This window comes from Manis pentadactyla, chromosome 14, assembly GCF_030020395.1.
Source record: "Manis pentadactyla isolate mManPen7 chromosome 14, mManPen7.hap1, whole genome shotgun sequence".
Classification (NCBI taxonomy): Eukaryota; Metazoa; Chordata; class Mammalia; order Pholidota; family Manidae; genus Manis; species Manis pentadactyla.
The window spans coordinates 21,259,098-21,275,358 of record NC_080032.1 but is presented as its reverse complement, the minus strand read 5'-3'; the positions used below and the strand labels follow the sequence as shown (position 1 = coordinate 21,275,358).

At 46.3% G+C, this 16,261-nt stretch overlaps 1 protein-coding gene across 4 annotated transcripts in view; it reads right to left on the bottom strand.

Moving 5' to 3' along the window:
• Positions 1 to 8,746: 8,746 nt before the first annotated feature.
• Positions 8,747 to 16,261, bottom strand: part of HECTD4 (HECT domain E3 ubiquitin protein ligase 4) — a 177,916-nt gene continuing 170,401 nt past the window's right edge. For all 4 annotated transcript variants that reach the window (XM_036929522.2, XM_036929524.2, XM_036929523.2 and 1 more), the window contains exons 71-76: positions 15,831 to 15,934; positions 15,398 to 15,619; positions 13,324 to 13,490; positions 12,878 to 13,073; positions 12,065 to 12,287; positions 8,747 to 11,531 (exon numbers count right to left, since the gene is read on the bottom strand). In XM_036929522.2, coding sequence (XP_036785417.2) covers positions 11,395 to 11,531; positions 12,065 to 12,287; positions 12,878 to 13,073; positions 13,324 to 13,490; positions 15,398 to 15,619; positions 15,831 to 15,934 — 1,049 coding nt within the window. In that variant the 3' untranslated portion in view covers positions 8,747 to 11,394. The remainder of the gene's footprint in view (positions 11,532 to 12,064; positions 12,288 to 12,877; positions 13,074 to 13,323; positions 13,491 to 15,397; positions 15,620 to 15,830; positions 15,935 to 16,261) is intronic.

Sequence of the window (16,261 nt, the reverse complement as noted above, 5' to 3'; positions counted from 1 at the left end):
AGATCCAGCGTGAGCTCCTTCGCAGAGTGCCAGACATTCAGGGTGTAGTTTTCTCTTACATTGGACTTTGAGGAAATTGGCAGGTTGCTGCAGCTCTGGTGATGGCTTGGAGGGCTGGGGGCTACCTCCCAGTGAATAAAGAGGCAAATTCCTTAGAAGCCTCAATCCTGAGAGTAGTTGAGCCTTAGCAGAAATATGTTACCCCTCACCACCTCACAGGACGCACAGGACCACCTAGCACCTTAGGCCATTTCTCCCAACGACCAAGTGGGGGTGAGGAAGGTGGGAAGAATTTCCCCATTTCTCTGGTGGAAAGGAATGACATGCATAAGGCTGTGCAGCTAATTCATGGAAGAGCCGGGACTTTCAGGCCCGGAACATACTGGGAGAAAGAAGCTGGACCGAAAAAGGAATATACGCTGTAGGGTTACATACTTTATCATATGTCAGTTATAGCTCGGTAAGAATCACCAGCTCTCAGTAGCTCAGAAAGACCTTCATGTCTCAAGTGCGAGAAGCCAGACGGATCCAGAGACTTCAGTTGCTGCTGGTGTCCTTGTCATCCTCCCTGGGGCAAGGAGGTGGGTGGAAGGGTCCTCTCTCCAGCCGGGGCAAAGGCTAGTCATGTGGCCCATACCTCTCATTCCTGAGGGTGGAGACAGACCTGAGAAAAAACTTCCCCCTCCCTTCAGTTGGATTACACAGTAAAATCATGGGGTTTTTTGTTGGCTTTATTTCTGGATGTTTTATGATCAATATACATTTTGAAATATTTTTAGAAGGCTTGTATGCAACTAGAGTAAGTACAGCTAAAAGAAATAGTTCTTCTGAAACTCCTGATGTATGTGTGCTATATGCATACATATACTTGTTTTTATATCTGTGTATGTACCACCATGAATTCGTAACAATACATCCAATTTCAATCCATCACCACAGGGTTTATTCTATCCTTTTCCTTCTACAATGAGAAATCTGGCTCCTGTTATTCTCAATATATTTACTTGATTGCTCAATACTGAAATACAGAGAAAGGAGCTTCAAATCTTGCCACTGCAGAAAAACTAACCCACTAACAAGTTAAATATTTGTTTACAGCTTTTGACTTTATTACGCAAGTATATAGTCAAAATAATGTGCTGAAAATTTTTAGTTTCCACCCCCCACTCTTCAATGTGGTTGATTTGAAATACACTTAGGTTAATTTAGGTTTTGTTTATATTCCATCTTAGGGGTTTTTTTTCCATTTAGACTTACTGATTCTATTTTACAATATGTAAAATATTAATATTGGTTCCAAGTTAAAACTACAAAAGGGTATATACTCAGAAGATACCTCACTAGTCCTTAGACCTTGTGCCCACTTGACAGCTCCTTCCTTCCCACCTTGTTCCCACCGAGTCTGTGAGCAATCAATCTCATTAGGTTTTTTTTTTACTGTTTTCTTTTTCCAAAACTTTCCTCATTTCATTTTGTCAAAATAACCAAATATTTGTGTATTCTCTTATTTCCTCTTCTCTTACACCAGAGGTAGCATACTACATACAAACTCTTAAACTTTGCTTTTTTCACTCATAGTATATTCTCAAAATTATTCCATTGTATACATGTCTATTGTATCTCAATTAAATTCACTCCATTGTGTAAATGTCCCATGGTCTGTTCACCCATTTTTCTATGTATATTGTTTAGGTTGTCTCCATAACTTATGATAAAAATAATGTTGCAGTGAATAAATTTGTTTCCTTATTTGTGATAGGCAGAATTCTAAGTTGGCCCCAAAGATTTCTGCCTCTTGGTGTACATGCCCTATGTAATTCTTACGCCTTGAGGCAGGACTGTGAATATGATGGATTTCACAGTCCTCATTATTATGTTGTTATATGACAGAGCTGAAGGGACTTTGCAGGTGTAAGTAAAGTTTCAAATCTGTTGACTGTAAATTAATAACAAGGGAGATTATCCTGACTGGGCCTGACCTAATCAGATGAGTCCTTGAAAGGGATGGGGAGAAATAGACCAATTCTTTGAAAACAATGAACTACCAAAGCTCAATCATCAGTAAGTATGATATCCTTTATCAGTATTAACAGATACAGAGCTATTGAGGTTATCAATTTCTTCACTGAGCTTTGCTGGTTTGTGTCTTTCCAGAAATTTGTCCATTTTAGTTAAGTTGTAACTTATTGGCATAAAGATGTTCATGGTATTACTTTATTATTTTTAAGATATCTGTAAAATCAGTAATGATGTCACCTCTCATTTCTGATGTTAATTTGTGTCTTTTCTCTTTTCCTGATCAGTTTGGCTAGACAGGGGGTCCTACACTTTTTCTTAATTAAAGGCCAGATAGTAAATATTTAAGGCTTTGCAGGTTATTCTGTCTCCACTGTAACTACTCAACAATGCTGTTATAGAGTGACTACAGCCATGGACAATACACAAATGAATGAATGAGACTTCCAATAAAACTTTATTTGCAGAAACAGGCAGCTGGATTATGGGTCATAACATGCCAATCCTGGGTTAGAGATTTATCAATTTTACTGATCTCAAAAAATCAACTAGTTCCACTGACTTCCTTAACTGTTTTTCTGCTTCCATTTCATTTATCTTTATTTCTTCTGCTTACTTTGAGCTTAATTTTTTTCTTTTTCTAGATTCTTAAGGTCAAAGCTGATGTTACTGATTTAAGACCTTTTCTAATGTGTTTATAAATTTCTATAATCTATAAATACATAAATTTCTAAGAGCTGCTTTACCTGCATTTCACAAACTTTGATGTCTTTTCATTCAGTTTAAAATGTTTTTCTTCTTTGACTTATTGGTTATTTATTAGTGTGTAATTTAGTATCCAAATATTTGGGTATTTTCCAGATTTCATTTTTCACTGATTCCTAATTTAATTACGCTGTGGTCAGAGAACATACCTCGTATGACTTGAATCTTTTTAAATTTATTGAGACTTGTTTTATTCTCCAGGCTATACATGTTCTGTTTGCCCATGAGCGTGCATTCTCCTGTGATTGGGTGGAGTGTATATAGACAGCAGGGAGGTCAAAATGGTTGAAAGTTGTTCATGCCCTTATTTCCTTATTGCTTTTCTGTTTACTTGTTCTTGTCAGTTATTGAGGGGAGAGGGCTTTTATTATATTTGAGGGCTTTTATTATATTTGCTTTTCTTATAATTTGAAACCGTTACTAGATGTGTAAACACTTAGGATATTTATGCTTTTATTTATTAATTGACCCTTTTATTACGAAATGGACTTCTGTGTTCTTTGTAACATTTGCCCTGATATTTTTATTAATTTAGTAATGTTAATAATATTAATATTCTTCAGCTTTCCTCTGGTGTTAGCATAATACATCTTTTTCCATCCTTTTACTTTTTGTTTGTTTATTTATTTTATTTTGGTATCAATGTACAATTACTTGAACATTATGGTTACTAGACTCCACCTATTATCAAGACCCCCCACATACCCCATTACAGTCACTGTCCATCAGCATAGTAAGATGCTATACAATCACTACTTGTCTTCTCTGTGTTGTACAGCCCTCCCTGTGCCCCCTTCTCCTACATTATAGCTGATAATAGTAATACCCCCCTTTTTTTTCCCCTTATTCCTCCCTTCCTCCCCATCCTCCCCAGTCCCTTTCCTTTTGGTAACTGTTAGTCCATTCTTGGGTTCGGTGATTCTGCTGCTGTTTTGTTTCTTCAGTTTTGCTTGTTACACTCCACAAATGAGGGAAATCATTTGGCATTTGTCTTTCTCCACCTGGCGTATTTCACTGAGCATAATGTCCTCCAGTTCCATCCATGTTGTTGCAAATTGTAGGATTTATTTATTTATTATGGCCGAATAGTGTTCCATTGTGTATATGTACCACATCTTCTTTATCCATTCATCTACTGATGGACACTTAGGTTGCTTCCATTTCTTGGCCATTGTAAATAGTGCTGTGATAAACATAGGGGTGCATATGTCTTTTTGAATCTGAGAAGTTGTATTCTTTGAGTAAATTCCTAGAAGTGGGATTCCTGGGTCAAATGGTATTTCTATTTTGAGCTTTTTGAGGAACCTCCATATTGCTTTCCACAATGGTTGAACTAGCTTACATTCCCACCAGCAGTGTAGGAGCGTTCCCTTTTCTCCACATCCTCGCCAGCATTTGTTGTTCTTAGCCATTTTGGTGCTGGCCATCCTTACTGGTGTGAGGTGTTATCTCATTGTGGTTTTAATTTGCATTTCCCTGATGATCAGTGATGTGGAGCATCTTTTGTTGGCCATCTGAATTTCTTCTTTGGAGATCTGTCTCTTCTATCCTCTGCCCATTTTTTAATTGGGTTGTTTGCTTTTTGGGTGTTGAGGCGTGTAAGCTCTTTATATATTTTGGATGTTAACCCCTTGTTGGATATGTCATTTACAAATATATTCTGTTACAAATATTGTTCTGTTGATGGTGTCCTTTGCTGTACAGAAACTTTTAGTTTGATGTAGTCCCATGAGTTCATTTTTGCTTTTGTTTCCCTTTCTCGAGGAGATGGGTTCAGGAAGAAGTTGCTCATGGTTATACTCAGGAGATGTTTGCCTATGTTGTCTACTAAGTGTTTTATGGTTTCATGACTTACATTCAAGTCTTTGATCCATTTTGAGTTTACTTTTGTGTATGGGGTTAAACAATAATCCAGTTTCATTCTCTTGCATGTAGCTGTCCAGTTTTGCCAACACCAGCTGTTGAAGAGGCTGTCATTTCCCCATTATATATTCATGGCTCCTTTATCATATATTAATTGATCATATATGCTTGGGTTTATATCAGGGCTCTCTAGTCTGTTCCGTTGGTCTATGGGTCTGTTCTTGTGCCAGTACCAAACTGTCTTGATTATTGTGGCTTTGTAGTAGAGCTTGAAGTTGGGGAGCGTAATGCCCCCAGCTTTATTCTTCCTTCTCAAAATTGTTTTGGCTATTCGAGGTCGTTTGTGGTTACATATGAACTTTAGAATGATTTTTCTCTAGTTCATTGAAGAATGCTGTTGGTATTTTGATAGGAATTGCATTGAATCTATAGATTGCTTTAGGCAGGATGGCCATTTTGACAGTATTAATTCTTCCTATCCATGAGCACAGGATGTGTTTCCATTTATTGGTATCTTCTTTAATTTCTCTCATGAGTGTCTTGTAGTTTTCAGAGTATAGATCTTTCACTTCCTTGCTTAGGTTTATTCCTAGGCATTTTATTCTTTTGATGCAACTGTTTTCCTGATTCCTGTCTCTGCTAGTTCAATCTTAGTGTATAGGAATGCAACAGATTTCTGTGTATTAATTTTGTATCCTGCAACTTTGCTGAATTCAGATATTAGTTCTAGTAGTTTTGGAGTGGAGTTTATAGTTTTAAAACCAAATTTAGAAAAAATTTCAGCCATTATTTCTTCAGATTTTTCTGTTTCTCCATTTTTCTTTGGGGGATTATATTTACACATATATTAGGCCACATGAAGTTACCCCATAGCTTATTGATGCTGTTTTCACTTTTTTGGATTCTTTTTTTTGTGTGTTCAGGTGGACAGTCTATTGTATGCTTCCAAATTCACTAATTTCTGCAGTCTGATCTGCTGTTCATCCACCCAGTGTAGTTTTTCATCTCAAGATGTTCAATTTGGATTTTTATATTTTCCATGTCACTAACATGTTCAGTGTTTTTCTTCTAGCTTCTTACACATATAGGATAGTTATAATAACTTTTAATGCCCTTGCCTATTAATTCTAGTATTTGTTAAAATTTCTGAGTCAAAGTTTCAATTGACTTTTCTGGCTCCCATTTTGTTGCTTTGCATGTTTGGTGGTATTTGATTGGATGCCAGACATTCTGAATTTTACCTGCTTGGGTGTGGGGTATTCTTGTATTCCTATATTCTTGAGCTTTGTTCTCATTTTTGGCTTACTCTGAAACAGTTTGATCCTTCCTCACCAAACTTTTAAGCTTTATTAGGTGGGATCTGAGCAGTAATTAGTCTAGGGCTAATTTTGTTCCACTGTTAAGGCAAAACCAATAACCCATAAATTATAGTTTTCCAAACTGGCCAGTGGGAACACAGACATTTCCTGTTTTGTGTAAGCTCTAATCTTTTTGGCTGGATCTTTCCCCAGCCCTGGGAACCATACATTTGTCAGGTTTTCTTTTTGTCTCTTTTTAAAAAATATTTTGGTATCATTAATCTACAATTACACAAGGAACATTATGTTTACTAGACTCCTCCCATCACCAAGTCCCCTCCACAAACCCCATTACAGTCACTGTCCATCAGCATAGTAAGATGCTGTAGACTCACTACTTGTCTTCTCTGTGTTGCACAGCCCTCCCCATGCCCCCCCCCACATTATACATGCTAATCGTAATGCCCCCTTTCTTCCCCCCCACTCATCCCTCCCTTCCCACCCATCATCCCCAGTCCCTTTACCTTTGGTAACTGCTAGTCCCTTCCTGGAGTCTGTGAGTCTGCTACTGTTTTGTTCCTTCAGTTTTACTTCAGTGTTACTTCATCCCTCCACAAATGAGGGAAATCACTTGGTACTTGTCTTTCTCCACCTGGCTTATTTCACTGAGCATAATACCCTCTAGCTCCATCCATGTTGTTGCAAATGGTAGGATTTGTTTTCTTCTTATGGCTGAGTAATATTCCATTGTGTATATATGTACAGTTTTTTGTTTTAGTCATTTCAGGGAGAGGATAAGACTGATTTCTGTTCATCTGTGTTGGTTAGAAGTGTCCTGAAAACATTAGTTTTACTTTGTAGATTGTAGTCTGGTGCTGTTCTGATTTGCATGTAACTGTTTTTCCCCCTTGGAGCTTTTTAAGACGTCTATCCCTGGTGTTCTGAAATTTCCCTATGTTCTGTGTTGGTGCAGATTCTTTTGCATTCAAAGATCTAGACACTAAGCACTTTCTGGAAAGTCATGTCCTCTTGAGTTTTCTAGAATTTACCTGTATTATTATTTCTCTATTTTCTGTTTTCTTTTTGGCAGAATTCCAATTACAGTTGTATGTTGACTCTCTCAGACTAAATTTAAAAATTTTCTTTCATATTGTCTTTTAGTCCTGCTTTATGGAGGATTTCCTCAACTTTATCCTTTCATCCTTACATTAAATTTATTTCTGGTATTAATTTACAGAACTTTCTTTTATCATCTCAGCCCTTTTTCTCCCTTACTTAATGGATTCAATACTTTATCTCAGTGCTTTGTGCCATAGCTGTTTCTTGGATATCTTGTGTTGTGTATTGTTTCCTGGGAGTTATTTTTGTTTTGGTCATTTTGTGTTGTAGACTTTCCCTTAAGTCTCTGCTTCTTGGCTGTCTGTGTATCTGAGTGGGGCACTGAACATGAGAGGCTCTCTGTGCTGCGGCATGGTGGACAGCATTGTCACTGGGGAGCCTGTCAGTGCTGTAGGCCTTACCTCTGCGTTAGGTCAGAGAAGGGTCTGCCAGCCTGCTATACAGGTGGCCCCCTGCAGGGTGACGGGGACTTGACCTAGCTGCTGCTTACATGAATTTCCCTGGCACATGGAACCTCTAGTTCCTTCCCATTATGTGTTTGGCTTTTTCTTAAAGGGAGGTGCAAATAAGCTTGCTTCCTATGATGTGTTCCTGCTAAGTCATTTATTATTCTTTCATACTGTCATTTCAGAAACTGTGAATTGAAATCATAGATTTCTTTTGGTTTCCTGAAGATGGAATGTGTGCTTATATTTCTTGACTTTCTCATTTTGGTGTGCTTTTTAAGGAAATCATCCATACAGTGTAACATCCCTACAGAAAAGTATATGGACCTGTACAGCTCAGTGTGAACACATATGTGTCACCACCACCCATGTAAAAAAAATAGAACATTACCAGGACACCCCTCATGCTCACTCCCCTCCCACCCCATCTCTGGGGTACAAAATAGCCACTATGTTGACATTTTATCACTATCTGTTATTTTCTACTATTTTCAACATTATTTAAATGAACTCATACCATTAAGTGGTCTTTTATGGCTTTAGCTGATCACTGTTTAGGACTCATCTGTATTGGTACGTGTGAGCAGTTTTTCCTTCCCATGCAGTGTTGTGTCAGAATTTACTCAGTTGAGGGACCTTTGGCTTGTTTCTGGTTTTGGCTATTACTATTGATGCTACGAGCATTCTTGTACATCTTTTGGTGAACATGTTTATGTATTTGTTGGATTTACACCTATGAGTGGAATGCTGATCATAGGGGATGTATAGCAGATAGTACCAGCTTTCCTAAGCAGTTGGCGGTTACGTCCCCACAGCAGTGTGTGAGTTCTGTTGGGTCCACATCTTCCCCCACCATGGCATTGTCTTTCTAGCCCTTTTGGCGGTGGTCTCATAGATCCTGTGATTTTAATTTGATGTTCCTCATGATTTGATCAAGTAATGAGGCTATCTTATTATTGGATGGCATAGTTTTGAACATATTTTTAAGAGGCAACTCTTTTAAAAAATGAGAGGGCCTCAGCCCTCTGAAAGGACTCTTGGCTAGCCTCAGCTGAATATAACTGGCTGAGGAACCTCACTCCCCAGCTTCTTGTGTCTGACAGAGATTTTCTTTTTGCTGTGAGTGATTGCTTTTGCTCCCTGTTTCCAGCAACCTGAAACAGCAGATGGAAAAAAGAAAGTTGCTTGTTCCTCATCTAAGGGGGTTCTTGCTCTTCCTATAATAAAGACAGATGTGGGTCAGTTCCACTAACAGTTAACATTTATTAAGCACAAGAAAGGTGGAATCAAGAGAATGAGAATTAAGTGGGTCTGGGTGAGGCCTCTCCAGAGCAGTAGGAGGTGATAAGTGAGCCAGGAGACGGTTGGATTCTCCTGCATCCAGAGCACTGCCCACAGGGGAGAGCAGCTGTGCAAGGGAGGGCAGAGCATCAGTCCCGGTAAGCAGGCTTGAGCTCAGTCTTTACCTCATCCCTCCTTTGAGTGACTTCCCCTTTTGCACAAAGTGTTCTGACTGCTCCCAAAGGATACATGGTCTATGAATGGCCCAGACTCTTCTAGTGCAACAAGCCTGAACCGGCACAAGAGCACAGACCAGCTCCAGGACGAGGAGTGGCCAGAACATGCAAGGGTAGCTTTGACTTTGGATTTCCATCCCTTTTATATGAAGACCGTCGACTCATGGGGTCGAGTTGGGGGAACGGGTAGTTTATAAGCCTAGTGGAACAAGAATCATGTCACGTGCAAAGAGAAAAGAATCATCAGAAGCACTTTAATTCCTAGCCACTGAGCAGCACGTAACTGTCAGAACCATCCTAGCATGTCGGCCTTTGAATCTTCTCAGAAAGAGTAGATGATCACGCAACTCTGAAGGTAAATCAAAATTAGATGAAGGTTATTTATTGGTGTGACTTCCTTCCTGTAGTGAGCTTCCTTTACACAGCAATGGTGTAAACAGCATCAAACTGAATGAAAAGTTTGTTAAATGCAATCATAAATAATTATAATAAATATACATCAAGTAACTTTACAGCACACATTTTTTAGGGCCAAGTTTTGGACCTGTCTGGACCTCAATGTGCTCTCTGGGAGGAAGAGTCATGTTAGCAGCAGATGTCTTACAACTGTCATCAAATCAAGTGCTGGGCCGACAGAAGCTTCCCAAACCCCGCTTGGGGAGGTCACTGACTGACTTCTGAGTCCACTCAAGGGATGGGAAGGATCAGAGGGGACCAAGACTTTAAAAATACAGGAGGGGAAACCACTTCTAAAATCCAAAGTCTCTTTCATTAATGCAGAAATGAAATAAGAGGATCCTTGTTGTCAGAGTTACATCCTGGTGTGAGCGCCCCCCCGGGAGGCAGCGGCCGACCATGCTGCTCCCAAGCAGGGAAGCTGCTGGCAGGCACTCGCCCCAGACATGACTGGTCCTGTACCCATTAACTGATGCCACCGGAACGAGAAGTCCAAGTTGATCTTTTCCCTGGGTCAGGGAATCATTTCTATAATGGTCCTTAATGCATTTCCTAAGAATAGGGAAGAGGTGGATGTGAATGGCTGTAACTCTAAATCCATACATCTTTCCACTGGGCCACGGCCACAGCAGAGAAAAGAGGAGCACACTCTCTCCCTCGCCAGCATTCATAGTCCAAAGCCTTCTGGACAGCACTCACTCAGAACTCCCAATATTCACAATATTATACAATAAATACAGTGATGCAATTCTGTGAGAACTGGCAAGGCCCAAAATAACAGTGTCTAGAAAGATGGCATATGCTGCTCTTGAACAAAGTACCACTGGACAAAGACCTGGGTGGGGCACAGACGCACTGGGGCAGTGGATGGGGTCGGGAGCAGCTCAGCCCTGGCGCACGCACTTCCATGGGACGGCAAGCGGGGAGGCGGGGGGGCCCAGCTAGAGGGGTAGAAGGACCCCTGGTGTCTCCATCCAGACTTGAAGGTCTTAGACACTAAAGCAGACCCCGAATTGAGCAGAGCACCTTAGACAGCTCTTTGTAAAATGGGAATGTGGCCCCTCATCCATTCCTCACATCACATATGCTGTGGTAAGAAGGGTCCATTTCTGAGCACAGAAGTGCAGAAGGCTGGGACTCGTGTGCTTTCCTGTTCAGAGTCTCAGAAGGAATCACCTCCAAATATCTCCAGGTCCTCCTAGCTTGGAGCTAGGAGGTACCAGCCTGGCTCTAGGAATAAAGGTCATTTGCTCCCAAGGAGCACTCAGCAGAAAACTGTCAGACAAGAAGCCCAAAAGAGACGGCACAGAGGGCCATCTGGGTGGGAAGGGGCACGGGGACCACCGTGGGCTCAGACTATGAACCAGGTTCTAAAGCTGGGAGATGGATTCATAAAGCAACCTGTGTGTGTCTCCTGTTTGAGTGACTGCCCCAACCATTTCAGAATGGAAGGAGGACTGTAGGAGCCCTGTCCCGGAGCCACTCCAGCTCAAGGCAGGAGGGCAGGGCTGGCCACGGGCTTGTGGAGATGACGCTCTGCAGAAAGAACAGGATGCTCTGGGTGGCTTCCTGCTGTGTGATTCCGTGATGTGGAACCAGCTGGGGTCTTACAGCATCAGAATCCGGTGGCCACGAAGGACAACGTCCAGGAAGATCAAATGAGACACACCGTTGGGAACTAAACTATCCTACACACATACCACAAACGGGCAGCAAAGGAACCAGCCCATCACGAAACGTACAAATACAAAAGGCTGAGTCTTCCAGGAGGCCCTGGAATGTGGATGAAAGTTCAGAAAAGCAAAATGCTGCCAACTCCTTACACAGGGCCCTGGAGGGACATGCCCGTGGTGGCAGACTTCCCAAGCCGGCAGAGTGGTGCGTTGGTGACAGCCTAACTGGGCCTCCCTCCCCTCAGCCACTTAAGGGGTCTTCACGGTAGTGAATGGCACAACGAAGTTTCTCCAGCATGATTTCCAGAGAGGAGTACTGTGGAAGCTTGATCATGAACATGCAGGTCTCCACTCGGATGTAGCGAGAGTCTGGGGAACCTATGGGGAACACGGGGCTAGCGTTAGCCGGCTGGGAGGCCTGGTGGGCTGCACCCACCTCTACCTCTGGGCAGCTCTAACCCTGGGCCCCATCGGTCAGGGGAAGGGGGCCTGGTGGCCTGGGTGGGGCAGGGAAGATTCTGGAGAAGAAAAGGGCAGACACACAAGTGCCTTACAGCACAGGCACCAGACTGCTGACCTGTGTGAGGGAAGCTGGTGCACAGAGGTTTGTTTGGCCAGCAAAGGGCTTTGTTCTGATTTTTAATTGGATTATTTGTCTGCACTTCAAAGTTGGAAGATGAAAGCATTTCTGAGTTTTTAGCTCTTTAAAAACAGGGAAAGACATGTCAGCATCAGGCCAGTCCTGCCACTGGGGAAAGGTCAGGTTTGGAAGGTGCATGACCACACCACCACAGTCTTTCCCTCATTTACTTTTGGGGTTTGGGCCCCGCCCTCATGCAGGGCCCCTGAGCAGCCTGGCTCCAAACAGAGCCTGTGTATCCCTACTTGGAATGTGATGGGGGAGAGCATACCTGCTGTGCCATCCGGGGGGGCGATCTTCATGGGGTACGGGGGCACGTGGGCTGTGTCGGGGCCCCCGTCTTTGCAGGGGCAGGTGAACGGGATGCGTTCCTGGTTGCAGGCAAACTTGATGAACTTGCACAGCTCCTCCTGGGCAAACATCTCCAATGCTCCCCAGAAGAACTCGATGTGCTGGTCTGTCTCCATCAGCCCCACCTGGTACATGGTGTGGGCCTGGGGAGGAAAGGCCCAGGCATGAGCAGGCCCAGGCCCCTAACCCAGGCCCTCCCCAGTCTGGGGCAGGGAGCATCAGGGAAATGATGGCCGCAGGACACAGGGAGGGCATGACTGTGCCTGCTACCACAGGGTAGCTGCACCGTGGGTTTGCAGAGGGCAGCCTGTGCACCGGGCCTGGCGGCAGGGGTCTACGTGTGTTACCACTGGCCCATCTGTCACTATTCCCACTAGGGGTGAAGTCACTTGGGCAAGGTTTCCCAGCTGGCAAGCAGCAGGCCTGGCCCAGCCTGAGGAAGCTGGCACAGGTAAGAGCCAGCTGGGCTGCTGCAGGCATGGGGCTTGGCAAGAGTGGTCTTCATCTCAGGACAGTGGCTTAAGACATGCGCTCTGGAGGCAAGCGATCTGGGTGGTGTTTGCTCACTAGCTATGTGACCTCAGGCAGGTGCCCTCTCAGTGTCAGTTTACTGGGCTGTGAGATGGGGATGAGCACAACATCTCCCCTGTGTGAGGGGGACGGGGCACCAGGACACAGGAAGTGCTGGGACAGGCCACTCTGCCTGCAATCCAGCCAGGCCAGGGCCACTGACCTTCAGGAACTCGAGGTTGATGTAAGGGAGGCCACAGGTCCGCAACTCCATCTCCAGTGGGCTGAGCGTGGTGAGCAGCTGCAGGGGAATGATGGTACCCAGACCTGCCCTCACCGCCGTCACGCACTCCATGTTCTGCAGCTCCCGCAGCCGCAGGCTCCGGATGGCGGCTGCATAGATGTCCTTGTTCTCCCACCTGCAGGGCAGGGTGGTGCAGGTGAGGAAGGCCACCCGGAGGTGATGGGGGGCTCCTAGTCTTGAGGCTGGACCCTCTTTGGGAGGAGCTCAGGCCCCATTACCAGGATTTCCCAGTCCTGCAGCTCAGAGCTGCTCTCCTGCCTCTGGGAGTCCCCTACCCAGGATTCCACCTGTCACCTGCCCTAGGCCCTCGTGCTGTTGCCCAAGTCCAGATGTCGCTGTCATGCCCCTCCCGGGCACACACTCACACCACGGGGATGTGCCGGCCATGGCTGCACAGCTCCACCTCCTCGCCCGTCATGGTCAGGTAGGTGAACCTGCAGCAGGGCTTGCTGGGACCGTCGGGGCTCTCGGTGGCCAGGTGCTGGGAGGCGATCTCAGCGCACAGGGCCTCCAGCTCAGTCTCGTCGTTGATCTGCAGGGCAGAGGCAGACAGAGGCTAACTGGCCACCCTGAAGACAGAACCCTGACCTCTAGTCAGGCGTAGACCTGGCACTGTTTGGGCAAGGGGCACCCCTGGCTATTAGGAATGGGCACACAGCACAGGCCTGGCCAGTCAGAGCCTGCTATCTGTTCGGGTTTTGGCAAACAATCAGAGCCTAGCAAATGAGGCCCACATTGCAGGGCTTCCCCTGTTACTGTTTGGAAGTAGCAGCCCTCCTTCCCTGGTGTAGACATGACTGTCAAATGGTACACCTCGTACTGCTTGGGGCGGTCTGGAGTCTGAGTATTGATGACATCATTTGAGTACTTGGATTCAGCCCTGCCTGAAGCTAAATCTCTGTAACTTTTAGTTACAAGTGCAAATCATTTTTTTAAAAATTTCTAAGGAGGTTTTACCTGACATTTCTGTCACTTGCCACAAGGTACCCCTGATGTAATTCCATGTGTCAAAGGCACATGGGTTACCACCTCTACCATTTGGAACACCAAAATTTGGGTCCGAAAGACACTGGTCTGCCTGCTGGGCTACTAAGGAGCTGACAGGACCACCCGCGGGAGAAGCAACCTGCAGCTCTGGGGAGGGGAAGGTGGGGGTTACAGTCTGAGCTGATACTGTCTTTAGCAGCCACCTCCCTCACCACGGGGAGGCCTGCAGATGCCCCGACAGAGGTTCACAGCATTCCTAGTTCATGCGCCTCCCCACTTCTCGCGCTAGAGTAGTTCTGGTGTCCTAGCTGTACATCCTCTGTGGCCTTACCCACTCCAGACTGACGCCGGGGCTGGCTGGCTGCCTGGACACCACCTTACATCCCCGGCGTGCCCTCGGCCCATGCTGTCACCCACAACCCCAGGAGGACTTAGAGCAGTGCCTGGCAGGGCATGGGGCATCCTGCTTGGACCCTTTAGACAATCCATCATCATCCCATTTCTGCTGAGAAGCCAAGGGCCATCCAGGACCCTGGCTGTGCTGCTCTGGCTGCCCTGCTCTGGCTGCCCTGAGGTGGGACACCTACAGACAGCCTGGCCCCCGGGTCCTCAGAGGGCCCACTGTTTTGCACCAGTAGAGGCAGAATCAGCTGACACCTCCTTCATCTGAGTTCCTGTGGAGAGCAACCTTGGCCAGGCCTCAGGCACAAAGTCTGCTCCCCTGTGAGCAAAGGCAGCTGGCCTAAAGGGGGAGGGTAGATCCGGGTCCCCACCATACTCTACTGGGACAGTATTAACCTAGGGAGAATGTGTGGTGTAGAAAAGCACAGGCTTCCAGCAGACAGACCTGAGCTCCTGGTGGCTCTGCTCCCAGCAGAGGACTTCTGAGTACGGCCCTCCAGCACAGGGCCTCTGTACATGAGGAGCAGCCTGGGGGCTCCCTGAGCACGGGGTGTGAGCCCACAGCCTGGCCCATGGCAGGCCCAGTGACTCTGCTGGACCAGTGGACAGCTCTGAGCATCTCCCACGGGCCCAGCCAGCGGCTGAGCACCGAGCCCATCCCCTTGGGGTGGGGCTGTTCCGTGTGGAGGGGATGGTGTGGTGCTGCCACCTCTGCGTGTCCCGGTGCACAAGGAGAGGAACACAGAGCTCCAGTCCAGTGTTTTCCCTGGCCAAGCTTGGGTGAGGCCCTGTGCTCTGAGTCCCTGGAACAGAGCTTTCAAAAATGACCCCGGGGCTGCTCATGGCCGTTCTCACCCCGGTGCCTCTGCCCATTCAGCTGCCACATCATCGGGAGGCTTTTGTCCCACAAAGCAAGCCTCGCTGGCAGAGATGGCGCACAGTCCCCGTGTTCTCTGGGAAGCCCAGTCGACTGGGCTGGGGAGTGTGGATCTCCCGTGGATGGCAACAGGGCCCAGGGGCCCTCTCCCCCAATAAGCACCCTTCACTCACACTCTCAAATTTCTTGACATAATTGTAGGTGAGAATGTCTGCTTCCTGCAGGTCCTGGTCTGGGTCCAGGGGCTCACCCACCAGCATCTTCCAGAAGGAGGGCAGGAGGTCCAGGGGGAGAGGGACATCCGCTCGAATTGCGATTCCCAGCAGCTGCCCCAGGAAGTGCAGCAGCTGTTCCTCCCCGTAGGTGATGGGGCTCGGGGTCAGGATGTACTTGCCCTGGAAGCACAGGCAGAGATGTGGTGGGTGTGTGGGACTCAGTTTCTCCTGGGAACACACACACCACAGGCAGGGCAAACTATTGCAAAGTCATGCCCCTGTCCCAGAGCTCACCCAGCTCGCCCAGGCCAGGGTGGTTCCTGAAGGCCTTGTGCTCAGGAGGACCTGTACCCCAGCCACTAGAGGCCTGGCTCACCTGTCAGGGTCTTACCTTGTTCTTGTTGACAGCTGAGCTGGGGCACAACAGCAGGAGGGAGAGCGAGGAGCTCTGCAGCTCTTTACACACCTGCCACAGGAAGTGGCGGAAGGAGCCACCTGCAGCACAAGTGGAGGCCCGTCAGCACAGGGACCCCTGCCTACCTGCCCATGGCCATCTCCACCCAGGACACACCTCTCAGCAAGCTGAGAGCAGCTATGGAGCAGGGGGGAGAACCTTGCCTGGGCGCCGGGAGACCTGGCGCCAAATCCTGCTGCCGCTTGGGAGCTGGGCAACCCCCGGGAAATCCCTTCCAACCCCTCAGTGATTCAGTCCATCAAATGGGGACAGTAATTGTAGCGACAGGCGAATTTCAAGGATTCAACAAGGTCCAATGCAGACACCTTCGTGGGGCACTGTTGACAGCTGCAAGCTTATGCTGCCTT